At 47.2% G+C, this 25,369-nt stretch overlaps 1 protein-coding gene across 1 annotated transcript in view; it reads right to left on the bottom strand.

Annotated features, from left to right (window-relative positions):
- Window positions 1-25,369, bottom strand: part of NRAP (nebulin related anchoring protein) — a 164,684-nt gene that overhangs the window by 79,589 nt on the left and 59,726 nt on the right. Inside the window, exons 13-17 of the mRNA XM_056529361.1 lie at window positions 17,695-17,802; window positions 16,899-17,006; window positions 14,311-14,409; window positions 11,298-11,402; window positions 10,176-10,283 (exon numbers count right to left, since the gene is read on the bottom strand). Coding sequence (XP_056385336.1) covers window positions 10,176-10,283; window positions 11,298-11,402; window positions 14,311-14,409; window positions 16,899-17,006; window positions 17,695-17,802 — 528 coding nt within the window. The remainder of the gene's footprint in view (window positions 1-10,175; window positions 10,284-11,297; window positions 11,403-14,310; window positions 14,410-16,898; window positions 17,007-17,694; window positions 17,803-25,369) is intronic.

Genomic DNA, 25,369 nt, shown 5'->3' with positions numbered 1-25,369 from the left:
TACCTGTGGGGGGCAGGCTGCAGTATTTTACCCACGTCTGGTCCACGATTACAGCAGACGCGTGGATACTGGCAGCGGTAACGGGTTATCACATAGATTTCCTCTCTCAACCGGTCATGAACATCAGACCGCACCCCATTCATTTTTCTCCTCCAAATGTACGCCTCATAGACATGGAACTAGAAGAACTCATATCAAAACAGGCGGTAGTAGAAGTCGATCCCTGGTCACCCGGGTTCGTAAGCACTCTCTTCTTAGTCAAGAAGAAAGACGGAGGTTATCGGCCGGTGATAAACTTAAGACAGTTAAACCAACATGTGACGTATCGTCACTTCAAAATGGAGGGGATACACTTACTGCGAGACCTCCTGATCCCGGGAGATTGGATGGTCAAGATAGACCTAAAGGATGCATACCTAACAATTCCCATGCATCCTGCCTCTCAGCAATTTCTAAGATTTCTATGGAGGGACAGAATGTGGCAATTTACTTGCCTACCCTTCGGTCTTTCATCAGCTCCATGGTGCTTCACCAAGATAATGAAGCCCGTCGTAGCCGCATTGCGATGCAGAGGCGTACGCCTGATAATATATCTGGACGACTTACTAATAATGGCACGTTCCAGAGAGCAAGCCAGTCTGCACAAACTGTGGACAGTGACATTACTGGAGGACCAAGGTTTCCTCATCAACCACAAAAAGTCAGTACTCTCTCCAGGTCAGGAGATAGAGATTTTTGGGGTTCTTAGTGGACACCAGACAGGCGGTACTACGTTTACCCAAGTCCAAACTGGCCTTGATTCGCAAGGAAATCAGGGCAGTCTTGCGAAAAGGCCGAGTATCGTTGAGAGTGATCTCACGTATAGTCGGTCTGCTAGCGGCCTCCATTCAGGCCATTTTTCCGGCCCCGCTTCATTATCGGGCTCTGCAACGCCTCAAGACCCTACACTTACGGCAGGGTCTGCGTTATGCGGACGAGGTCACTCTTTGTCCAGAATCGGAGGAAGAGTTACGGTGGTGGCTTCGGCATGCCGTCGAATGGAACGGCAAGACGATCTTCAATTCCAGCCCAGACGTCGTTTTGGAGTCGGATGCGAGCCGACAGGGCTGGGGGGCCCGGTGTGGCCACTCCACCACAGGAGGGACATGGTCCGTCGAAGAATCTTCCCTCCATATCAATGCATTGGAACTCCTGGCGGCCTTTTTCGCCCTCAGGAGCTTCCTCTCTCAGAGGTCCAACTGTTGCGTATTACTACGCATGGACAATGTGGCGGCGGTGCAATACATCAACCGCCTAGGGGGCACGAAATCCAAACTGTTAGCGGACATCGCGTCCGAATTTTGGCATTTCTGCCTTTCTCGCAACATTATTCCGATAGCGGAGTATATTCCAGGTGTGTCCAACTCCGTGGCAGACTGGAATTCCCGATACCTTACAGATTCCAGCGACTGGACGCTGGAACGATCTGTGTTTCTAATGCTTCAGGATCTCTGGGGTCCGTTCCACACGGATCTTTTCGCCTCACGCCTCAACCGACAGTTATTCCGCTTTTACAGCTGGAGGCCGGATCCAGAGGCAGTAGCAGTGGATGCATTTCGCCAGACTTGGCCGACAGGGACGCATTATGCGTTTCCCCCCTTTCCGTTGATCACCAGACTTCTCCTTCAAATAGTCAACCAGAAGGCGAGGGTTGTTCTGGTCACTCCTTGGTGGCCGACGCAACCGTGGTTCCCTCTGATTCTGGGGATTTCGATGGACTATCCCAGACTACTTCCCCACTTACCACATCTTTTGACGAATCCAACCAAGGGTCAACACCCGTTGGTGCTGGAGGGCAAACTACCTCTCCTGGCGTGGTTGGTTTCGGGGTGCCAGACCCAAGTGGAGTCCTTTCACAATCGGCTAGAGATCTCCTCGCCTTGGCCTGGGCCCCAGGGACTAGATCGGCATATCGATCTGCCTGGGGATTGTGGGTTCGTTGGTGTGATCAACGACAAGTTAATCCCGTTCAGGCACCTGTTTCATTAGTAGTGAACTACCTGGCGGAATCATGTGAATCGGGAAAATCATATAGTTCCCTCAATGTATACAGGTCCGCCATCTCGGCATACCATTCTCCGGTGGACTCTTTGCCTGTAGGCAAACATCCTTTGGTGTGCCGTCTCCTACGCGGCGTAAAATTTAAACGTCCTCCGCGACCGCGTTATCAGACCACTTGGGACGTTTCCAAAGTGTTACAGATGTTTTCCTCGTGGGAAGACAATGATTCTCTTTCCTTGAAGGTTTTATCCTTCAAGCTCACGACTCTATTATGTCTGGTTTCCATTAAAAGGGTATCAGATGTGAGAGCCCTCGATATTTCCAGGCGACAATTTTCGCCAGAAGGGGTTAATTTCTCAGTGGTTCGTAGAACCAAAACCAGATTGCACTCGGTTTTCTACCCCTTTTTTCCGTCGCATCCACGACTTTGTGTCGTCCGATGCCTGCAGGCATACGAGAGGCGCACGGCACCTTTGCGTTCCCCCGACTATTCCCAATTACTTGTTTCATATGTCCAACCACACCATCCAGTCTCCTCGGCCACTCTGGCCAGATGGGTGAGATCAGTGATGGAAATGTCAGGGATTGATATTTCCCTTTTTGGCGCCCACTCTACTAGGGGAGCTATGGCCACTAAAGTGGTTACTTCAGGGGGTTCGCTGTCAGACCTTCTATTGGCAGCAGATTGGTCTTCAGAGTCGACCTTTCGTCAATTTTACTTTAGACCGGAGGATCATGTCTCTATGTCTGTCCTTTGACCTGAATCATTCTTAAATTTGATGTCTATTTTATGATGCAGCTTTAAACTTGCATAAGATATGAGCCTCCTGTCTGATATATAAATCGAGATTTTCCTAGCTTGTGACGGAAAATATTAGTTATATGAAGACAGGAGGCGAGTATCTTCCCTCCCGACCCACCCTGTTACGAGTTTTCTTCTCTTTTTCTACAGGGTATTGAACTACGGTGGAGAATTCCTGTTTGCGGATAATCTATTGGTTCCTGAGTCCCCGTTGGGACGAAGTTCGATTTCAGGACATCCCTGTTGGAGTGTCGTTTGTGGCAAGGTTCCACAAGCCCGTGTTATGGCTCCGGAGTCGGAAGGTGTTGGCCGGCTGGCCGAAGAATCGAGTTGCGGTACCGAGTTCTACATGGAGTTCGTGATTCTTAGGAGTCTGCACTTCGCTTCAAGAAAGAGGAGGAGTGTTACTAAGGCAGTCCTTTATATAGAGTCACTGGGATAGGAGTGGCTATCAGGATTGCAAGGACTGCTGGGATATGTAGTCTGTTTCATCGTTTTCAAAGAAGAAAAGTTTTTCTGTTTGAATTATATAAAGAAAGATAGTTTTCTGCTATGGGCATTAATAAAGAAAGATTAATGCATAAGATACTCGCCTCCTGTCTTCATATAACTAATATTTTCCGTCACAAGCTAGGAAAATCTCGATTTATATCCTGTATTATACTCCAGAGCTGTACTCACTATTCTGCTGGTGAGGTCACTGTGTTCATACATTACATTACTTATCCTGTACTGATCCTGAGTTATAACCTGTATTATACTCCAGAGCTGTACTCACTATTCTGCTGGTGAGGTCACTGTGTACATACATTACATTACTTATCCTGTACTGATCCTGAGTTATATCCTGTATTATACTCCAGAGCTGTACTCACTATTCTGCTGGTGAGGTCACTGTGTACATACATTACATTACTTATCCTGTACTGATCCTGTATTATACTCCAGAGCTGTACTCACTATTCTGCTGGTGAGGTCACTGTGTACATACATTACATTACTTATCCTGTACTGATCCTGAGTTATATCCTGTATTATACTCCAGAGCTGTACTCACTATTCTGCTGGTGAGGTCACTGTGTACATACATTACATTACTTATCCTGTACTGATCCTGAGTTATATCCTGTATTATACTCCAGAGCTGTACTCACTATTCTGCTGGTGAGGTCACTGTGTACATACATTACATTACTTATCCTGTACTGATCCTGAGTTATATATCAGACAGGAGGCTCATATCTTATGCATTATTCTTTCTTTAATAATGCCCATAGCAGAACAAAATTCAATAAACAAATCAGTGTAAAGAAAAAACTACAACTCCCAGCAGTCCCAGGACCACAGCAGCCACTCCTCGTCTGTAGCCCCTATATAAGGACTGCCCACATATAGATCCTCCTCTTTCTTTCTGCTCATGGCAGAGCATGCAAGCTAAGTTCTATCTGTGATTTAATGCTTTGTTTCTTACTTTGTTGCTCATAAATATTATAGATATTGTGGTGTTGTGGGAGCGATTATCTTCTCCCCTTCACATATTATACAATTTTATTCTGATTTCGGACAGCGGATTATCTTCTCCGGTGCTAGCCCCCCCCCTTGCTCCGGTTTACCGCTCCGCTATTCTTTTCCTGTTTCCTTCCCCAATTCTCCGTTCCTCCTGCCCTTCACCGCTTTCCCCTCCCCCTCTTCCGGCGCCATTTTACCTCAGTCTTCTCCTCCTACATCTTCTGCGCTTTCGCGCGCGCGGGATAGGGGCGGATCCTCCGGGTGTCGGCCGCATTTTCATCGCGGCCTACACGCTGAGAGGGGCGGAGTTTCTATTTCGTCACTGGAACGCGCTCCCGCGCCTTCCAATCAGTACCCAGCCGGACGTAGTCTCGTGAGACTTCGTCCCTGGGTACAGGGACTCTCGGGCTCACCTCCCACCGCTGCGTCAGTGCAACGCTAGCGGTGTGGAGGACGGAGCCTGTACTACTACCTTACTGTCTCTACGTATTTTGTAGGTAGATTACCAGGAATTTATTCCTTCCCCTCACCAATACTTATCCTATTCTCATTTCCTAATTAGTTTTCACTTACAGATAAACCTGTTAGTCACTATGGCTGAGGAACCCTCATCTGTTCCCCTCAGAGGGGAGAGTTCTTTAGACTCTGCCCAATTTATGACCGCCAACCAGATACAGGATTTGATTAATAAATCTGTTTAGGCGGCTTTGGCTTCCGCCATGATACCCTCTGGATCACTACCAGCGGTTTCCGGTGTGTCTATTCCGCCATTCCAGGGCGGAGAACCGCCGATTAAGAAGGGAAAGGTTTCCCATAAAAGGAAACATACCTTGGCAACATCTGACTCCCCGGCAGGGGAAGACAATAATGTGCTCCAGGCAGCCCCTACCCCGGTCTGCCAACCCCAGCATCCATCAGACTCCACTCGACCCCTGGGCCTCAGGGAGTTACAAGAGAAGAGGCACAGGTCCGCTAGACGGACCAAACCAGATTCCTACGTAGATTCCTCTGACGAGGATTCGTCGGGATCATCCAGCGAGTCTGACGGCTATGAATCCACTCCTAATATCGAGGATGCTGGGGATACGACGTTTGACACCGACGCCAACCCTGTTACACAGGGCACTGTGATCCTAGACTCCCTAGGTGAACCCCTTTTTCACCCTGATTCCATCTCTCATCCACGATCGGGTGAATGGTCCCCACTTCCCCACGTGGCCCAGTATGTGGAGCTTTGGGCTCGTAAGTCCCTAGACAGGACCAGCCGTAACAAGCTGAGGGCTGAGTGTCCTAGGCCCTTTATTCCCAATAAAGTAGTGGCAACCCCCGAAGTAGACCCCATTCTGACGAAATATCTGATGAAATCGGGTAAATTCCCTAAAAAGGGAATAGAACGCTCATTTAAAACTATTCAGGAGCGTATCTTGGACTTAATGGGCCCTCTCACTAAGATACTCAACCTGTCTGAGCAGGCCGCAACGACGGATCAACCTGTCGATACCCGTCAACTCCGTGGGTGGGCCCAGAGGGCCATATGCCTAGCAGGTACTGCCAACACCACCTGCTCGATTGAACGACGTAGGTCGATTCTTATGCGCCTCGACCCGCAACTGTCCCACCTAGCTGAAACCGAGTCTGGGCCTGCAGCAGCAGGAATGCTCTTTGGGGACAACCTGATGAAGGACATTAACAGGTTTGTCGGCCTGTTTACAGGTTTGGATAAAGCCCAGACTTCATTAAAGAAATCAGGGACCAGTAAGCTTTTTCCTCGGGCCGGCAGAGGTAGAGGCCGATCTGCCGGCCGCACCCCCTCCTATAGGCCACAGGGCAGACCCTCTGCCCAATACCAGTACCCTCAGGCTCCTCCGTCCTACACCGTCCCAATGGCACAACCGTCACCTTTCTTCCCTCCCAGAGGCCGTCCTTGGCGCGGACGTGGCGGACGTGGATACCCCCGTTCCCGTCCAACTACCGGTAAGTGTGCCTGGTATTCCACATGCTCACATTCCTGTGGGGGGGCGCCTGATGTATTTTTCCCACGCCTGGTCTGCGATTACGGCAGACGCGTGGATTCTACAGACAGTAGCGGGATTTCACATAGAACTCCAATCTCTACCGGTTCTGGGTGTACAACCAATCCCTATCCGATTTTCACAACACAACATGGTGCTCATAGGCAACGAGATTCAAGATCTCCTATCCAAACAGGCGATCCGAGAGATCGACCCTTCTTCCCTAGGGTTCGTAAGCAACCTTTTCCTAGTGAAGAAAAAAGGGGGCGGTTACCGTCCGGTCATAAACCTTCGGGAACTAAACCAACATGTCACGTATCGCCATTTCAAGATGGAGGGAATTCACTCCCTTCGCGATTTGTTACAACCAGGCGATTGGCTAGTGAAGGTGGATTTAAAGGACGCTTACCTCACCGTCCCTATCCACCAAGATTCACAACATTTTCTTCGTTTCCTCTGGAGAAACCACATGTGGCAGTTTACTTGCCTTCCGTTCGGCCTGTCATCAGCTCCGTGGTGTTTCACCAAACTGATGAAACCAGTGGTGGCGTCCTTGAGGAGCAGAGGGGTCCGTCTGATCATTTATCTGGACGACCTCCTCATCATGGCCCGCTCCAAAGCGCAGGCCTCTCTCCACATGTCATGGACGGTACTGCTTCTGCAGAGTCTGGGATTCATAATCAACCGAGAAAAATCGGTTTTGGTCCCTCTGCAAGAGATGGAGTTCCTTGGCTTCTTGGTGGACACCAACCAGGCCGTTCTCCGCCTTCCCAAATCCAAACTGGCCCTGATCCGCAAGGAGATCAGAGCAGTCTTACGCAGAGGGTGCTTATCCTTAAGGGTACTAGCACGTTTGGTGGGCCTGCTAGCAGCCTCTATCCAAGCCATCTTCCCGGCCCCTTTGCACTACAGGGCCCTTTAGAGACTCAAGATTATGCATCTGCGCCAGGGCCTCAGATATGCGGACGAAGTTCCTCTTTGTCCGGCAGCCATCGAGGAGTTGCAGTGGTGGCTTCGTCATGCCGTCGAGTGGAACGGCAAAACCATATTCAACTCCTGCCCGGACGTCATCATAGAGTCGGACGCGAGTCGTCTCGGCTGGGGCGCGCGGTGCGGGGAGGCTTCCACAGGAGGGACTTGGTCCGCCACGGAGGTCGATCTGCACATCAATGCTTTGGAGCTCCTGGCGGCATTTTTTGCCCTCAAGAGCTTCATGCCACAGGCGTCCAATTGTTGTGTTTTGTTACGCATGGACAACGTGGCGGCGGTCCAATACGTCAACCGCCTAGGGGGCACCAGGTCCAAGATGCTTGCAGATCTTGCCAAAGACTTCTGGCACTTCTGCCTAGATCGCAACATTATCCCGGTGGCGGAGTATATTCCGGGGGTCTCCAACACGGTGGCCGACTGGAATTCTCGCTACTTACTAGATTCCAGCGATTGGCGGCTGGATCGGTCCGTTTTCCTACGGTTGAGACAGCTTTGGGGTCCATTGTGTACGGATCTTTTCGCTTCTCGCCTCAATCATCAACTACCTCGCTTTTTCAGCTGGAGGCCGGACCCAGAGGCGTCGGCAGTCGACGCTTTCCGTCTCATCTGGCCCAGGGGAACGCACTACGCGTTTCCCCCATTCCAGATGATCTCCAGGGTCCTCCTACATACGATGAACCAGAGGGCGACGATTGTGCTGATCACTCCCTGGTGGCCCACACAACCGTAGTTCCCTCTCCTTCTGGGGATGGCAGTGGACTATCCCAGACTTCTGCCCCAATTTCCACAGCTCCTCTCCAACCCGACCGGGGATCTCCACCCTCTGGTGGTGGAGGGCAACCTTCCTCTCCTAGCGTGGTTGGTTTCGGGGTCCCGGATGCGGATCACGACCTTTCAAGATCAGCTAGGGATCTCCTCGCCCTGGCCTGGGCCCCCGGGACTAGATCGGCTTATCGATCAGCCTGGAGGCTCTGGGTTCGTTGGTGTGATCAACGACAGATTGATCCCGTACATGCACCTGTGTCTGTAGTGGTGAACTACTTGGCAGATTCTTTTGAATCTGGAAAATCTTATAGTTCCATCAACGTTTACCGATCGGCTATCGCGGCTTACCATTGCCCAGTGGACTCTTTGCCGGTGGCAAACACCCACTGGTATGTAGACTTTTGCGTGGCATTAAGTTCAAATGTCCCCCGCGGCCGAGATATCAGTCGACCTGGGATGTCTCCAGGTTGCTCGAGATGTTTGTCTGGTGGGAAGACAATGACGATCTTTCCCTGAAATTGTTGTCATATAAACTGACTGTCCTTTTATGTTTGGTGTCTATCAAACGCGTCTCGGACGTGAAGGCTTTGGACATCTCTAGGCGACAATTTTCGCCTCAGGGAGTCAAATTTTCGGTGGTCCGACGGACCAAGACGGGTATCCACTCGGTTTTTTACCCGTTTTTTCCCGCGCATCCTCGACTTTGTGTGGTTCGTTGCCTGCAGGCGTACGAATCGCAGACTGCAGATCTGCGGTCTCCGGATTTCTCTCAGCTTCTTATATCTTACGTCAGACCTCACCATCCGGTGACCTCCGCTACTTTGGCGCGTTGGGTGCGTTCCGCCATGGATATGGCGGGCATAGACGTCTCCCTGTTTGGAGCTCATTCTTCCAGGGGTGCTATGGCTACTAAAATAGTCACAGCAGGGGGCTCCCTTTCTGACCTGCTCATGGCTGCTGATTGGTCTTCAGAGACTACCTTTCGCCGGTTCTACTTCAGACCGGAGGACCATGTTTCCATGTCAGTTTTGTAATGCTAGATCTGATTTTGTTTCTTCTGTCTCGATACTTGTTAGCTTTGAACTTGCATAAGATATGAGCCTCCTGTCTGATATATAAATCGAGATTTTCCTAGCTTGTGACGGAAAATATTAGTTATATGAAGACAGGAGGCGAGTATCTTCCCTCCCTACCCACCCTGTTATGATTTTTATTGTCTTTTCAGGGTACTGAAGGCATTGACTGGTTTCCTGTCTGCGGATAACCTGTTGGTTAAGCACTGCTGGAGTTCTCTACAGTCCCCGTTGGGACGAAGTTAGGCCGTCGATTGGCCTCGTTTCCTGAGTTCCGGGCCGGCTGGCCGAAGATTGAAGGAGCGGTGTGGACGTCTGGCTGGAGTTCGGTTTCCTGTGCGGCTCTGATTCGCATGAAGAAAGAGGAGGATCTATATGTGGGCAGTCCTTATATAGGGGCTACAGACGAGGAGTGGCTGCTGTGGTCCTGGGACTGCTGGGAGTTGTAGTTTTTTCTTTACACTGATTTGTTTATTGAATTTTGTTCTGCTATGGGCATTATTAAAGAAAGAATAATGCATAAGATACTCGCCTCCTGTCTTCATATAACTAATATTTTCCGTCACAAGCTAGGAAAATCTAGATTTATATCCTGTATTATACTCCAGAGCTGTACTCACTATTCTACTGGTGAGGTCACTGTGTACATACATTACATTACTTATCCTGTACTGATCCTGAGTTATATCCTGTATTATACTGCAGAGCTGTACTCACTATTCTGCTGGTGAGGTCACTGTGTATATACATTACATTACTTATCCTGTACTGATCCTGAGTTATATCCTGTATTATACTGCAGAGCTGTACTCACTATTCTGCTGGTGAGGTCACTGTGTACATACATTACATTACTTATCCTGTACTGATCCTCAGTTATATCCTGTATTATACTCTAGAGCTGCACTCACTATTCTGCTGGTGGGGTCACTGTGTATTGGTCCTGTTCACACTGGCCTCTTGTTCTGTATACTTCCCACTTACATCACTTGCGAGGTCCCCTGAAGCTTTCGCAGACATCATGGACAGGTTGTCCAGGCTCATCTCAAAGTTTTGTCCTTTGGTCTTCATCCATTCCTCCTTGTATTTGTTCTATAATGAAGAGGAATCACATTGAACATTTCAGAATGAGTGACCAGTGGCCTGGAGGGCAGTCTCTAATACCACAGGGTGGTTTCTAATACCACAGGACGGTCTCTAATACCACAGGGCGGTCTCTAATACCACAAGGTGATCTCTAATACCACAAGGTGGTCTCTAATACCACAAGGTGGTCTCTAATACCACAAGGTGGTCTCTAATACCACAGGACGGTCTCTAATACCACAAGGTGGTTTCTAATACCACAGGACGGTCTCTAATACCACAAGGTGATCTCTAATACCACAAGGTGGTCTCTAATACCACAGGACGGTCTCTAATACCACAACGTGGTTTCTAATACCACAGGACGGTCTCTAATACCACAAGGTGGTCTCTAATAGTGTTGAGCGGCATAGGCCATATTCGAATTCGCGAATATTCGCGAATATATGGACGAATATTCGTCATATATTCGCGAATATTCGCGTTTTATTTTCGCATATACAAATATTCGCGTAAAAAAAAATATTCGTAATTCCGAATATATAGTGCTATATTCGCGAATATTCGCGAATTCGCGAATATGCGATATTCGCGAATAAAATTTGTATTGCGAATATTCGCGAGCAACACTAGTCTCTAATACCACAGGACGGTCTCTAATACCACAAGGAGGTCTCTAATACCACAGGGCGGTCTCTAATACCACAGGACGGTCTCTACCACAAGGAGGTCTCTAATACCACAGGGCGGTCTCTAATACCACAGGGCGGTCTCTAATACCACAGGGTGGTCTCTAATACCACAGGGCGGTGGATCACACAGGGGGTCATAGCTATTATATATGGATGAATCCATTAATTTCTGCATTACAGGAGGGACAGGAACATGGTGGATCCCAAGATGGTGGATGCTGGGAAAGTAACCGGGGTCACATTCTGGAGTCCAGGAAAGTTGGGTGACAACTTCTGACCCATGATGGTTCCTAAATATTTTGATATATTAGATGTTAATTGACTTTACCTCGCTGTAGAGCTCAGCATTGGCCTTGGCCTTCACCATCTCCGGGAGGTCTTGATGCAGGGTGTAATGGGTCTTGGATTTCTCATAATCTGCTCTGTAATTTAGCTGAAGAGACATTTGGTAATATAGATGTTTACCTGTATATTACTGCCATGTACAGCTAAGATAATACTGTCATATACAGCCCACATAACCAAAAGTGCCATGTACAGCTAAGATAATACTGTCATATACAGCCCACATAACCATATAGTGCCAAAATAATACTGCCATGTACAGCTAGGATAATACTGTCATATACAGCCCACATAACCATATAGTGCCAAAATAATACTGCCATGTACAGCTAAGATAATACTGTCATATACAACCCATATAACTATATAGTGCCAAAATAATACTGCCATGTACAGCTAAGATAATACTGTCATATACAGCCCACATAACCATATAAAGCCAAAATAATACTGCCATGTACAGCTAAGATAATACTGTCATATACAACCCATATAACTATATAGTGCCAAAATAATACTGCCATGTACAGCTAAGATAATACTGTCATGTACAGCCCAAATAACCATATAGTGCCAAAATAATACTGCCATGTACAGCTAGGATAATACTGTAATATACAGCCCACATAACCATATAGTGCCAAAATAATACTGCCATGTACAGCTAGGATAATACTGCCATATACATCCCACATAACCATATAGTGCCAAAATAAAACTGCCATGTACAGCTAAGATAATACTGTCATATACAGCCCACATAACCATATAGTGCCAAAATAATACTGCCATGTACAGCTAAGATAATACTGTCATATACAACCCATATAACTATATAGTGCCAAAATAATACTGCCATGTACAGCTAAGATAATACTGTCATGTACAGCCCACATAACCATATAGTGCCAAAATGATACTGCCATGTACAGCTAGGATAATACTGTAATATACAGCCCTCATAACCATATAGTGCCAAAATAATACTGCCATGTACAGCTAAGATAATACTGCCATGTACAGCCAACATAATATAACTATATAATACTGAGATAATACTGCCAAATACAGCCCACATGATATAACTACATAATACAGAGATAATACTGCCATATACAGCCCACATAATATAACTTTATAATACAGAGATAATACTGCCATACACAGCCCACATAATATAACCATATAGTGCCAAGATAATACTGCCATATACAGCCCACATAATACAACCATATAGTGCCGAGATAATACTGCCATATACAGCCCACATAATATAACTATATAATACGGAGATAATACTGCCATACACAGCCCACATAATATAACTATATAATACAGAGATAATACTGCCATATACAGCCCACATAATATAACTATATAATACAGAGATAATACTGCCATATACAGCCAACATAATATAACTATATAATACCGAGATAATACTGCCATATACAGCCCACATAATATAACCATATAGTGCCGAGATAATACTGCCATATACAGCACACATAATATAACTATATAATACAGAGATAATACTGCCATATACAGCCCACATAATACAATCATATAGTGCCGAGATAATACTGCCATATACAGCCGAGATAATACTGCCATATACAGCCCACATAATACAACCATATAGTGCCGAGATAATACTGCCATATACAGCCCACATAATATAACTATATAATACTGAGATAATACTGCCATATACAGCCCACATAATACAATCATATAGTGCCGAGATAATACTGCCATATACAGCCGAGATAATACTGCCATATACAGCCCACATAATACAACCATATAGTGCCAAGATAATACTGCCATATACAGCCCACATAATATAACTATATAATACTGAGATAATACTGCCATATACAGCCCACATAATACAATCATATAGTGCCGAGATAATACTGCCATATACAGCCGAGATAATACTGCCATATACAGCCCACATAATACAACCATATAGTGCCAAGATAATACTGCCATATACAGCCCACATAATATAACTATATAATACTGAGATAATACTGCCATATACAGCCCACATAATGCAATCATATCATGCCAAGAAAATATTACCATATCCAGCCCACATACAACTAGCATATAGTGCCTGAGTGATATTCAGTATATAAAAGAAATCACAGATAAGGATCCTGAATAATACTGCCACGTGGTCCCCAAATACAAATACATCGGTATAATGACTACATTTCCACCAATAAAAGATACTGATTTGCTCTTGTTTGTTGCTGGAGTTTTCAGCCCTTGGACAACCCCCCAGAATGGGCACTAGTATGTGACTGGACTAATGTACGGGCACCTGATGGGCTAGTTTAGGAATTCGGCGCCTCTTTTATTACTGTTCTGGTGTTGTCTGATCTACGGCATGGGCATTTATATGCGGTCGGTACAGTTGTATTTGCAGTATGTGGCTATAGAATCCTATAGGGGTCCAAGGGTAAATTCACACCTGACATATACACGAGACCAATGGAGCTCAATGTTGCAAATGTTTTAAACATATACCTTTTTTTTTATAAGTAAAATTGTAAAAAAAAATGTAAAACCAGCAAATAAATAAATAAAACAAATAATAATAATAATAATAACAATAATAAACTAATAATAAATATTAATATTATTTTATATGTATTACTGTTTATTATTACTATTATTTTGTAATAATAAGAAATAATAATAAATATAAAATAATAATATATATAAAATAATAAAAAATATAAAATGATAATAAAAAATATAAAATATAAAATGATAATAAAAAATATAAAATATAAATATATAATATACACACATATATATATATATATATATATACACATATATATATATATATATATATATATATATATATATTTTAAACATATACACATGTAAACATATACCACTAATACACTTCTATGGGGAAAAAAAACATATACACAGAGATTTAGGGAAAGTAGGCGCGTGCGCCAACTCACATCGCTCAGCTGCTGCGCGTTCGCCCGTGCCAGGACGATCTCCGGGGTGTCAGTGATCGAACTGAACTTCATCTTGTCGATGCTCTGCCGGTAATTTGCCTGCAGGGAAAGGAAACAAGGAACTCATTCCACTATTTGACTCTTAGTCTCTGACCGTCCACAATATCAGCACTCTCTCCTTTAATACTCTGCGTTACTTGGAGGACCTTGCTCTATCCCCTACTACACGCACATATATATGTATATATCAGGGTTTTCTAAACAGTGTGTCTCCAGCTGTTGCAAAACTACAACTCCCAGCATGCCCGGACAGCCAGCGGCTGTCCGGGCATGCTGGAAGTTGTAGTTTTGCAACAGCTGGAGGTGCACTTGTTGAAAATGCTGCTTTATAGATTCCAGAATTTTGCAATATGGTGCGGATTATAGTGTATTCTTCACACAGTTGTTTCCAGCATTCTATGTGTGTTTCCTAGTGTCTTGTTCTAGTCAGTTTTTATAGTCAGTCCAGGCATGCTGGGAGTTGTTGTTTTGCAACAGCTGGAGGTGCACTGGTTGGAAAAGGATGTTTTATAGATTGGTGACTTTTGCAATATGGTGCGGATTATAGTATATTCTTCACACAGTTGTTTCCAGCATTCTATGTGTGTTTCCTAGTGTCTTGTAGAGTCAGTTTTGTTCCTAGTCAGTTCGGGCATGCTGGAAGTTGTAGTTTTGCAACAGCTGGAGGTGCACTTGTTGAAAATGCTGCTTTATAGATTCCGGAATTTTGCAGTATGGTGCGGATTATAGTGTATTCTTCACACAGTTGTTTCCAGCATTCTATGTGTGTTTCCTAGTGTCTTGTTCTAGTCAGTTTTTATAGTCAGTCCAGGCATGCTGGGAGTTGTTGTTTTGCAACAGCTGGAGGTGCACTGGTTGGAAAAGGATGTTTTATAGATTGGTGACTTTTGCAATATGGTGCGGATTATAGTATATTCTTCACACAGTTGTTTCCAGCATTCTATGTGTGTTTCCTAGTGTCTTGTAGAGTCAGTTTTGTTCCTAGTCAGTTCGGGCATGCTGGAAGTTGCAGTTTTGCAACAGCTGGAGGTGCACTTGTTGAAAATGCTGCTTTATAGATTCCGGAATTTTGCAGTATGGTGCGGATTATAGTGTATTCTTCACACAGTTGTTTCCAGCATTCTATGTGTGTTTCCTAGTGTCTTGTTCTAGTCAGTTTTTATAGTCAGTCCAGGCATGCTGGGAGTTGTTATTTTGCAACAGCTAGAGGTGCACTGGTTGGAAAAGGATGTTTTATAGATTGGTGACTTTTGCAATATGGTGCGGATTATAGTGTATTCTTCACACAGTTGTTTCCAGCATTCTATGTGTGTTTCCTAGTGTCTTGTAGAGTCAGTTTTGTTCCTAGTCAGTTCGGGCATGCTGGGAGTTGTTGTTTTGGAACAGTTGGAGGTGCACTGGTTGGTAGACACTGCTTTATAGATTGCTGGCTTTTGCAGTATGGTGCTGATTATAGTGTATGCTTCACACAGTTGTTTCCAGCATTCTCAGTGTGTTTTTCTAGTGTCTTTGTCAGGATCCGGGTACTGAGAGGATACTGGTGGTGGATCCTCTGTGTCAGTGGGGTGATGACGTGGGCCGTACCAGGGGAACGGAGTCTAAGGGGTTACTGGTATTCACCAGAGCCCGCCGTAAAGCAGGATGGACTTGCTGCGGCAGGTAACCCCCAGGTCGTTCCACCTGATAGCGGCTCAACCCCCGACTGACTGCTGAGATAGGCGCGGTACACAAAGACAAGGCAAGAGCAAGGTCGGACGTAGCAAAAGGTCAGGGCAGGCAGCAAGGATCGTAGTCAGGGGCAACGGCAGGAGGTCTGGAACACAGGCTAGGAACACACAAGGGAACGCTTTCACTGGCACAATGGCAACAAGATCCGGCAATACAGGGAAGGGGAAGTGAGGTAATATAGACCAGTGCATAGGTGAAAACACTAATTTGGACCAGGCGCCAATCAGCGGCGCACTGGCCCTTTAAATCGCAGAGAGCCGGCGCGCGCGCGCCCTAGGGAGCGGGGCCGCGCGCGCCGGGACTGGACGGACGGAGGACAGGACTGGTAAGCAGGCTGGGATGCGAACCGCGAGCGGGCGCATCCCGCATCGCGGATCGCATCCCTGCTAGAGAGACTATCGCAGCGCTCCCGGTCAGCGGGTCTGACCGGGGCGCTGCGAGCAGGTAAATGCTGCGAGCGCTCCGGGGAGGAGCGGGGACCTGGAGCGCTGGGCGTAACAGTCTTGTTCTAGTCACTTTTGTTTATATTCAGTCCAGGCATGCTGGGAGTTGTGGCTTTACAACAGCTGGAGGTGGACTGGTGTAAAAAGCTGCTTTATAGATTGCTGACTTTTGCAGTATGGTGCGGATTATAGTGTATCTTTCATGCAGTTGTTTACAGCATTCTATGTGTGTTTCCTAGTGTCTTGTTCTAGTCAGTTCTGTTTATAGTCAGTCCGGGCATGCTGCGAGTTGTAGTTTTGCAACAGCTGGACACACACTGCAGGAAAAACACATATCTATGTGCATTCGTAACTCACATCTTTTAGCGGGACCAGCTTCTTGGTGGTCTGGTAAGATGGCGCCAGTGTTGCTGGGTAACAATATTCCCCGTCGGCGCTGTCAGTCTTGTCAGATTTGTAGCTGAGCTGAAGGACACAAAAAAATAAACAAAAATCAGTTGTGGTATTTCCATTTGTTGGTAGAACGACCCATAGTGCCCCATGAGTAGTGTTGCTCGCGAATATTCGCAATTCGAATATTATTCGCGAATATCGCATATTCGCGAATTTCGCGAATATAGCGCTATATATTCGTAATTACGAATATTCGTTTTTATTTTTTATTTTTTCTTCACAGTACACATCACAGTGATCACCCCTCTCTGCTTCCAGCTTGTATGGTGTAAAGAAGGCTCGAATACTACTGTGTGAGACTGGCGTGCGAAAATTCGCATATGCGAAAATTAGCACATGCTAATTTACGCATATGCGAATTCTTACATATGCAAATTTTGTATATGCTAATATTCACATATGATAATTTTCGCATACGCGAATATTCGCATATGCGATAATAAAACGAGAATATAACGAATATGCGAATATTCGCGAATATATGACGAATATTCGTCCATATATTCGCGAATATTCGCGAATTCGAATATGGCCTATGCCGCTCAACACTACCCATGAGAACCTGATTTGTTCTATCACAATGGCGCTAAATTCAGGTGTGACCTCACACAATGTTCATGTAATATATTTCTATGGGGTCACATGATGTGCCTACAGAACACGCTGCACTACAAGTACCTCCCCAGACTAAATCACTCACATTACTGGCGAGGGTCCCGGCTTTCATGGCGTGTAATGTGCGGCGGTCCATCCCAACGCCTTCATAATGTCCCTTCATCTGCGTCTGATACTTTTCTTTGTATTTAAGCTGAAAATAAGTAAATAAAGAAGAAGAAAGTTACATTCAATCCTTATCAGATCATAGGAAATGGGGACAAAGTCTCCAACCTCTCCTGGGCCTCCAGCCTCTCCTGGGCCTCACACCTACATCTGTACCTCCAGCCTCTCCTGGGCCTCACACCTACATCTGTGCCTCCAGCCTCTCCTGGGCCTCACACCTACATCTGTACCTCCAGCCTCTCCTGGGCCTCACACCTACATCTGTACCTCCAGCCTCTCCTGGGCCTCACACCTACATCTGTACCTCCAGCCTCTCCTGGGCCTCACACCTACATCTGTGTCTCTGCTGTACCTCACACCTACATCTGTGCCTCCAGCCTCTCCTGGGCCTCACACCTACATCTGTGCCTCCAGCCTCTCCTGGACCTCACACCTACATCTGTGCCTCCAGCCTCTCCTGGGCCTCACACCTACATCTGTACCTCCAGCCTCTCCTGGGCCTCACACCTACATCTGTGCCTCCAGCCTCTCCTGGGCCTCACACCTACATCTGTGCCTCCAGCCTCTCCTGGGCCTCACACCTACATCTGTACCTCCAGCCTCTCCTGGGCCTCACACCTACATCTGTGCCTCCAGCCTCTCCTGGGCCTCACACCTACATCTGTGCCTCCAGCCTCTCCTGTACCTCACACCTACATCTGTACCTCCAGCCTCTCCTGGGCCTCACACCTACATCTGTGCCTCCAGCCTCTCCTGGGCCTCACACCTACATCTGTGCCTCCAGCCTCTCCTGGGCCTCACACCTACATCTGTACCTCCAGCCTCTCCTGGGCCTCAAACCTACATCTGTGCATCCAGCCTCTCCTGGGCCTCACACCTACATCTGTGCCTCCAGCCTCTACTGGGCCTCACACCTACATCTGTGCCTCCAGCCTCTCCTTTACCTCACACCTACATCTGTACCTCCAGCCTCTCCTGTGCCTCACACATACATCTGTGCCTCCAGCCTCTACTGGGCATCACACCTACATCTGTGCCTCCAGCCTCTACTGGACCTTACCCATTCATCTGTGCCTCCAGCCTCTCCTGTACCTCACACCTACATCTGTGCCTCCAGCCCCTCCTGGGCCTCACACCTACATCTGTACCTCCAGCCCCTCCTGGGCCTCACACCTACATCTGTACCTCCAGCCCCTCCTGGGCCTCACACCTACATCTGTGCCTCCAGCCCCTCCTGGGCCTCACATCTACATGTGTGCCTCCAGCCTCTCCTGGGCCTCACACCTACATCTGTGCCTCCAGTATCTACTGGGCCTCACACCTACATCTGTGCCTCCAGCCTCTCCTGGACCTCACACCTACATCTGTGCCTCCAGCCTCTCCTGGGCCTCCAGCCTCTCCTGGACCTCACACCTACATCTGTGCCTCCAGCGTCTCCTGGACCTCACACCTACATCTGTGTCTCCATCCTCTCCTGGGCCTCACACCTACATCTGTGCCTCCAGCCTCTCCTGGGCCTCAAACCTACATCTGTGCCTCCAGCCTCTCCTGGACCTCACACCTACATCTGTGCCTCCATCCTCTCCTGCGTCTCACACCTACATCTGTACCTCCAGCCTCTCCTGGACCTCACGCCTACATCTGTGCCTCCAGCCTCTCCTGGGCCTCAAACCTACATCTGTGCCTCCAGCCTCTCCTGGACCTCACACCTACATCTGTGCCTCCATCCTCTCCTGCGTCTCACACCTACATCTGTACCTCCAGCCTCTCCTGGACCTCACGCCTACATCTGTGCCTCCAGCTTCTCCTGTACCTCACGCCTACATCTGTGCCTCCAGCCTCTCCTGGGCCTCATACCTACATCTGTACCTCCAGCCTCTCCTGGGTCTCACGCCTACATCTGTGCCTCCAGCCTCTCCTGGACCTCACACCTACATCTGTGCCTCCAGCCTCTCCTGGGTCTCACGCCTACATCTGTGCCTCCAGCCTCTCCTGGGTCTCACGCCTACATCTGTGCCTCCAGCCTCTCCTGGGTCTCACGCCTACATCTGTGCCTCCATCCTCTCCTGGGTCTCCCACCTAAATCTGTACCTCCAGCCTCTCCTGGATCTCACACCTACATCTGTGCCTCCAGCCTCTCCTGGGTCTCATGCCTACATCTGTGCCTCCAGCCTCTCCTGGATCTCACACCTACATCTGTACCTCCAGCCTCTCCTGGGTCTCACGCCTACATCTGTACCTCCAGCCTCTCCTGGGTCTCACGCCTACATCTGTGCCTCCAGCCTCTCCTGGGTCTCACGCCTACATCTGTGCCTCCAGCCTCTCCTGGGTCTCACGCCTACATCTGTACCTCCAGCCTCTCCTGGGTCTCACGCCTACATCTGTGCCTCCAGCCTCTCCTGGGTCTCACGCCTACATCTGTGCCTCCAGCCTCTCCTGGGTCTCACGCCTACATCTGTGCCTCCAGCCTCTCCTGGACCCTACGCCTACATCTGTGCCTCCAGCCTCTCCTGGGTCTCACGCCTACATCTGTACCTCCAGCCTCTCCTGGGTCTCACGCCTACATCTGTGCCTCCAGCCTCTCCTGGGTCTCACGCCTACATCTGTGCCTCCAGCCTCTCCTGGGTCTCACACCTACATCTGTACCTCCAGCCTCTCCTGGACCTCACACCTACATCTGTACCTCCAGCCTCTCCTGGACCTCACACCTACATCTGTGCCTCCAGCCTCTCCTGGGTCTCACGCCTACATCTGTGCCTCCAGCCTCTCCTGGGTCTCCCACCTACATCTGTACCTCCGGCCTCTCCTGGATCTCACACCTACATCTGTGCCTCCAGCCTCTCCTGGGCCTCACACCTACATCTGTGCCTCCATCCTCTCCTGGGTCTCCCACCTACATCTGTACCTCCAGCCTCTCCTGTACCTCACACCTACATCTGTACCTCCAGCCTCTCCTGGGCCTCACACCTACATCTGTACCTCCAGCCTCTCCTGGGCCTCACGCCTACATCTGTACCTCCAGCCTCTCCTGGACCTCACACCTACATCTGTACCTCCAGCCTCTCCTGGACCTCACACCTACATCTGTACCTCCAGCCTCTCCTAGACCTCACACCTACATCTGTGCCTCCAGCCTCTCCTGGGCCTCACACCTACATCTGTGCCTCCAGCCTCTCCCGGGTCTCACGCCTACATCTGTGCCTCCAGCCTCTCCTGGGTCTCACACCTACATCTGTACCTCCAGCTTCTCCTGGACCCTACATCTGTGCCTCCAGCCTCTCCTGGGCCTCACACCTACATCTGTGCCTCCAGCCTCTCCTGGGTCTCACGCCTACATCTGTGCCTCCAGCCTCTACTGGACCTTACCCATTCATCTGTGCCTCCAGCCTCTCCTGTACCTCACACCTACATCTGTACCTCCAGCTTCTCCTGGACCCTACATCTGTGCCTCCAGCCTCTCCTGGGCCTCACACCTACATCTGTACCTCCAGCCTCTCCTGGGTCTCACACCTACATCTGTGCCTCCAGCCTCTCCTGGGTCTCACGCCTACATCTGTGCCTCCAGCCCCTCCTGGACCCTACACCTACATCTGTACCTCCAGCCTCTCCTGGGCCTCACGTCTACATCTGTGCCTCCAGCCTCTCCTGTACCTCACACCTACATCTGTACCTCCAGCCTCTCCTGGGCCTCACACCTACATCTGTACCTCCAGCCTCTCCTGGGCCTCAAACCTACATCTGTGCCTCCAGCCTCTCCTGGACCCTACACCTACATCTGTACCTCCAGCCTCTCCTGGGCCTCACACCTACATCTGTACCTCCAGCCTCTCCTGGGCCTCACACCTACATCTGTACCTCCAGCCTCTCCTGGGCCTCACACCTACATCTGTGCCTCCAGCCTCTCCTGGACCCTACACCTACATCTGTGCCTCCAGCCTCTCCTGGGCCTCACGCCTACATCTGTGCCTCCAGCCTCTCCTGGACCCTACACCTACATCTGTACCTCCAGCCTCTCCTGGGCCTCACACCTACATCTGTACCTCCAGCCTCTCCTGGGCCTCACACCTACATCTGTACCTCCAGCCTCTCCTGGGCCTCACACCTACATCTGTGCCTCCAGCCTCTCCTGGACCCTACACCTACATCTGTGCCTCCAGCCTCTCCTGGGCCTCACGCCTACATCTGTGCCTCCAGCCTCTCCTGGGCCTCACACCTACATCTGTGCCTCCAGCCTCTCCTGGGCCTCACACCTACATCTGTGCCTCCAGCCTCTCCTGGACCCTACACCTACATCTGTGCCTCCAGCCTCTCCTGGGCCTCACGCCTACATCTGTGCCTCCAGCCTCTCCTGGGCCTCACACCTACATCTGTACCTCCAGCCTCTCCTGGGCCTCACACCTACATCTGTGCCTCCAGCCTCTCCTCACACCTACATCTGTGCCTCCAGCCTCTCCTCACACCTACACCTTCAGTTGTATTCTTATATGCTTTTTATTGTTTCTGTTTGTTTGTGTCTGTTTTCTGTTAAACCGTGAAGATTCTACATTCTGATACATTATAACTTCACGTAACATGTGAGTGTAGAGAACACAGATGTGACCTATCCCTGTGAATCTCCCCCGCAGAGATCTCCGTATCTCCTAATCCCCTCCTGTATCTTGTATCCTCCACTATGTATAAAACTCCCGGCCTGTAATACGGCACTGCAGACACGTATAAGTACAAGGTCATCTATCTGTGGAAAGCAAGAACAAGCTAAAAATCCGCCAGTGATCCCCCCCTCCCCCATAGTGAAATCACCCATTCTCATATAATCCACAGAACATTTTCCACCTTGAGCCGTCCTGTTGTCTAGAGTTTTTTTTTTTAATTTTCCACTGCCCATGGCTCTTCAATTGTTGCAAAACTACAACTCCCATCATGCACAGATGGCATCCTGCTGTCCGGACATAATGGGACTTGTACTTTTGCACCACTTGGAAAGCCCTAATACAGTGGTCTTCAACCTGCGGACCTCCAGATGTTGCAAAACTACAACTCCCAGCATGCCCGGACAGCCGTTGGCTGTCCGGGCATGCTGGGAGTTGTAGTTTTGCTACATCTGGAGGTCCATAGGTATAAGACCACTGCCCTAATACATCAAAAGTAAACCATGAAGAAACCTTTCAAATAGTTTTCATTACAAAACCCTTTCCTTTTTGTATTTAAGGTTCCTATGTGTCTCCATGGTAACAGACTACAAACACATTTTGTGTAGTCTGATCCGCAGTCATGTTTTCACTTTTACCACTTCCTGCCTCTTCTAATGTCTGTAGGTTGTGAAGGAGAAGCAATGGAAGTAATATATGACTTCAGGAGAAGTGTGTGGCCGGTTGGCACTCACCCAGAAACCTCTACAACAAATGCTACGTCTCGCTCGGGGGGGGGGGGGGGGGGGGGGGGGGGGAGGGGGGTCTCTGTCGCAGACTCTGTTTGTCGCCTCAAAATGAAGCCTGGCAATCCATTGAACAACCAACAACAACGGATCCTGAGAGATCCCACTAACTTCAATAGAGTCCGCTGTGTTTCCATCTGGTGTCCATTTATTTCAAATGGATTTCACCTGACAAAAAAGTATGACGGAGCTCAGACGCAGGTGTGAACTTGGCCTAAGATCTCATATCTATCTATCTATCTATCTCATATCTATCTCTCTCATATCTATCTATCTCATATCTCTCTATCTATCTATCTCTCTCTCATATCTATCTATGTATATATCTATCTATCTATCTCTCTATCTATCTCATATCTCTCTCTCTCATATCTATCTATCTCATATCTATCTATCTCTCTCTCTCTCATATATATCTATCTCATATCTCTCTCTCTCATATCTATCTATCTCTCTCTCTCATATCTCTCTCTCTCATATCTATCTATCTCACATCTATCTATCTCATATCTCTCTCTCTCATATCTATCTATCTCTCTCTCTCATATCTCTCTCTCTCATATCTATCTATCTCATATCTCTCTCTCTCATATATATCTATCTCATATCTCTCTCTCTCATATCTATCTATCTCTCTCTCTCATATCTCTCTCTCTCATATCTATCTATCTCACATCTATCTATCTCACATCTCTCTCTCTCTCATATCTATCTATCTCATATCTATCTATCTCATATCTATCTCTCTCATATCTCTCTCTATCATATCTCTCTCTCTCATATCTATCTATCTATCTATCTATCTCATTTATATCTATCTCATATCTATCTATCTATCTCATATCTATCTACCTGTCTCATATCTATCTATCTATCTATCTATCTATCTCCTATCTATCTCATATCTATCTATCTATCTATCTAATATCTATCTAATATCTATCTCCTATCTATCTATCTATCTATCTATCTCCTATCTATCTATCTCCTATCTATCTCCTATCTATCTCATATCTATCTATCTCTCTCTCTCTCTCATATCTATCTATCTCTCTCATATCTCTCTCTCATATCTCTCTCTCTCTCATATCTATCTATCTTATATCTATCTATCTCATATATATCTATCTCATATCTATCTATCTATCTCATTTATATCTATCTCATATCTATCTATCTCATATCAATCAATCTATCTATCTCATATCTATCTATCTATCTCATATCTATCTATCTATCTATCTATCTCATATCTATCTTTCTATCTCATATCTATCTTTCTATTTATCTATCTCATTTATATCCATCTCATATATATATATATATATATATATATATATATATATATATATATATATATACATATCTCTAATATCTATCTCATATCTATTTATCTACAGTGGGGATCAAAAATTTGGGCACCCCAGGTAAAAATGTGTATTAATGTGCATAAAGAAGCCGAGAAAAGATTGAAAAATCTCCAAAAGGCATCAAATTACAGATTAGACATTCTTATAATATGTCAACAAAAGTTACATTTTATTTCCATCATTTACACTTTCAAAATAACAGAAAAAAATGGCGGCTGTAAAAGTTTGGGCACCCTGCAGAATTTATAGCATGCACTTTGCAAAAGCTGAGACCTGCCAGTGTCATGGATTGTTCTCAATCATCATCTGGGAAGACCAGGTGATGTCAATCTCAAAGGTTTTAAATGCCCAGACTCATCTGACCTTGCCCCAACAATCAGCACCATGGGTTCTTCTAAGCAGTTGTCTAGAAATCTGAAACTGAAAATAGTTGACGCTCACAAAGCTGGAGAAGGCTATAAGAAGATAGCAAAACGTTTTCAGATGTCAATATCCTCTGTTCGGAATGTAATTAAGAAATGGCAGTCATCAGGAACAGTGGAAGTTAAAGCAAGATCTGGAAGACCAAGAAAAATATCAGACAGAACAGCTTGCAGGATTGTGAGAAAAACTATTCAAAAACCACGTTTGACTGCACAATCCCTCCAGAAAGATCTGGCAGACACAGGAGTTGTGGTACACTATTCCGCTATAAAGAGATACTTGTACAAATATGGTCTTCATGGAAGAGTCATCAGAAGAAAACCTCTTCTACATCCTCACCACAAAAATCAGCGTTTGAACTTTTCAAA

This window comes from Hyla sarda, chromosome 7, assembly GCF_029499605.1.
Source record: "Hyla sarda isolate aHylSar1 chromosome 7, aHylSar1.hap1, whole genome shotgun sequence".
Lineage (NCBI taxonomy): Eukaryota > Metazoa > Chordata > Amphibia > Anura > Hylidae > Hyla > Hyla sarda.
This window is presented reverse-complemented; position numbering and strand designations above follow the sequence as displayed.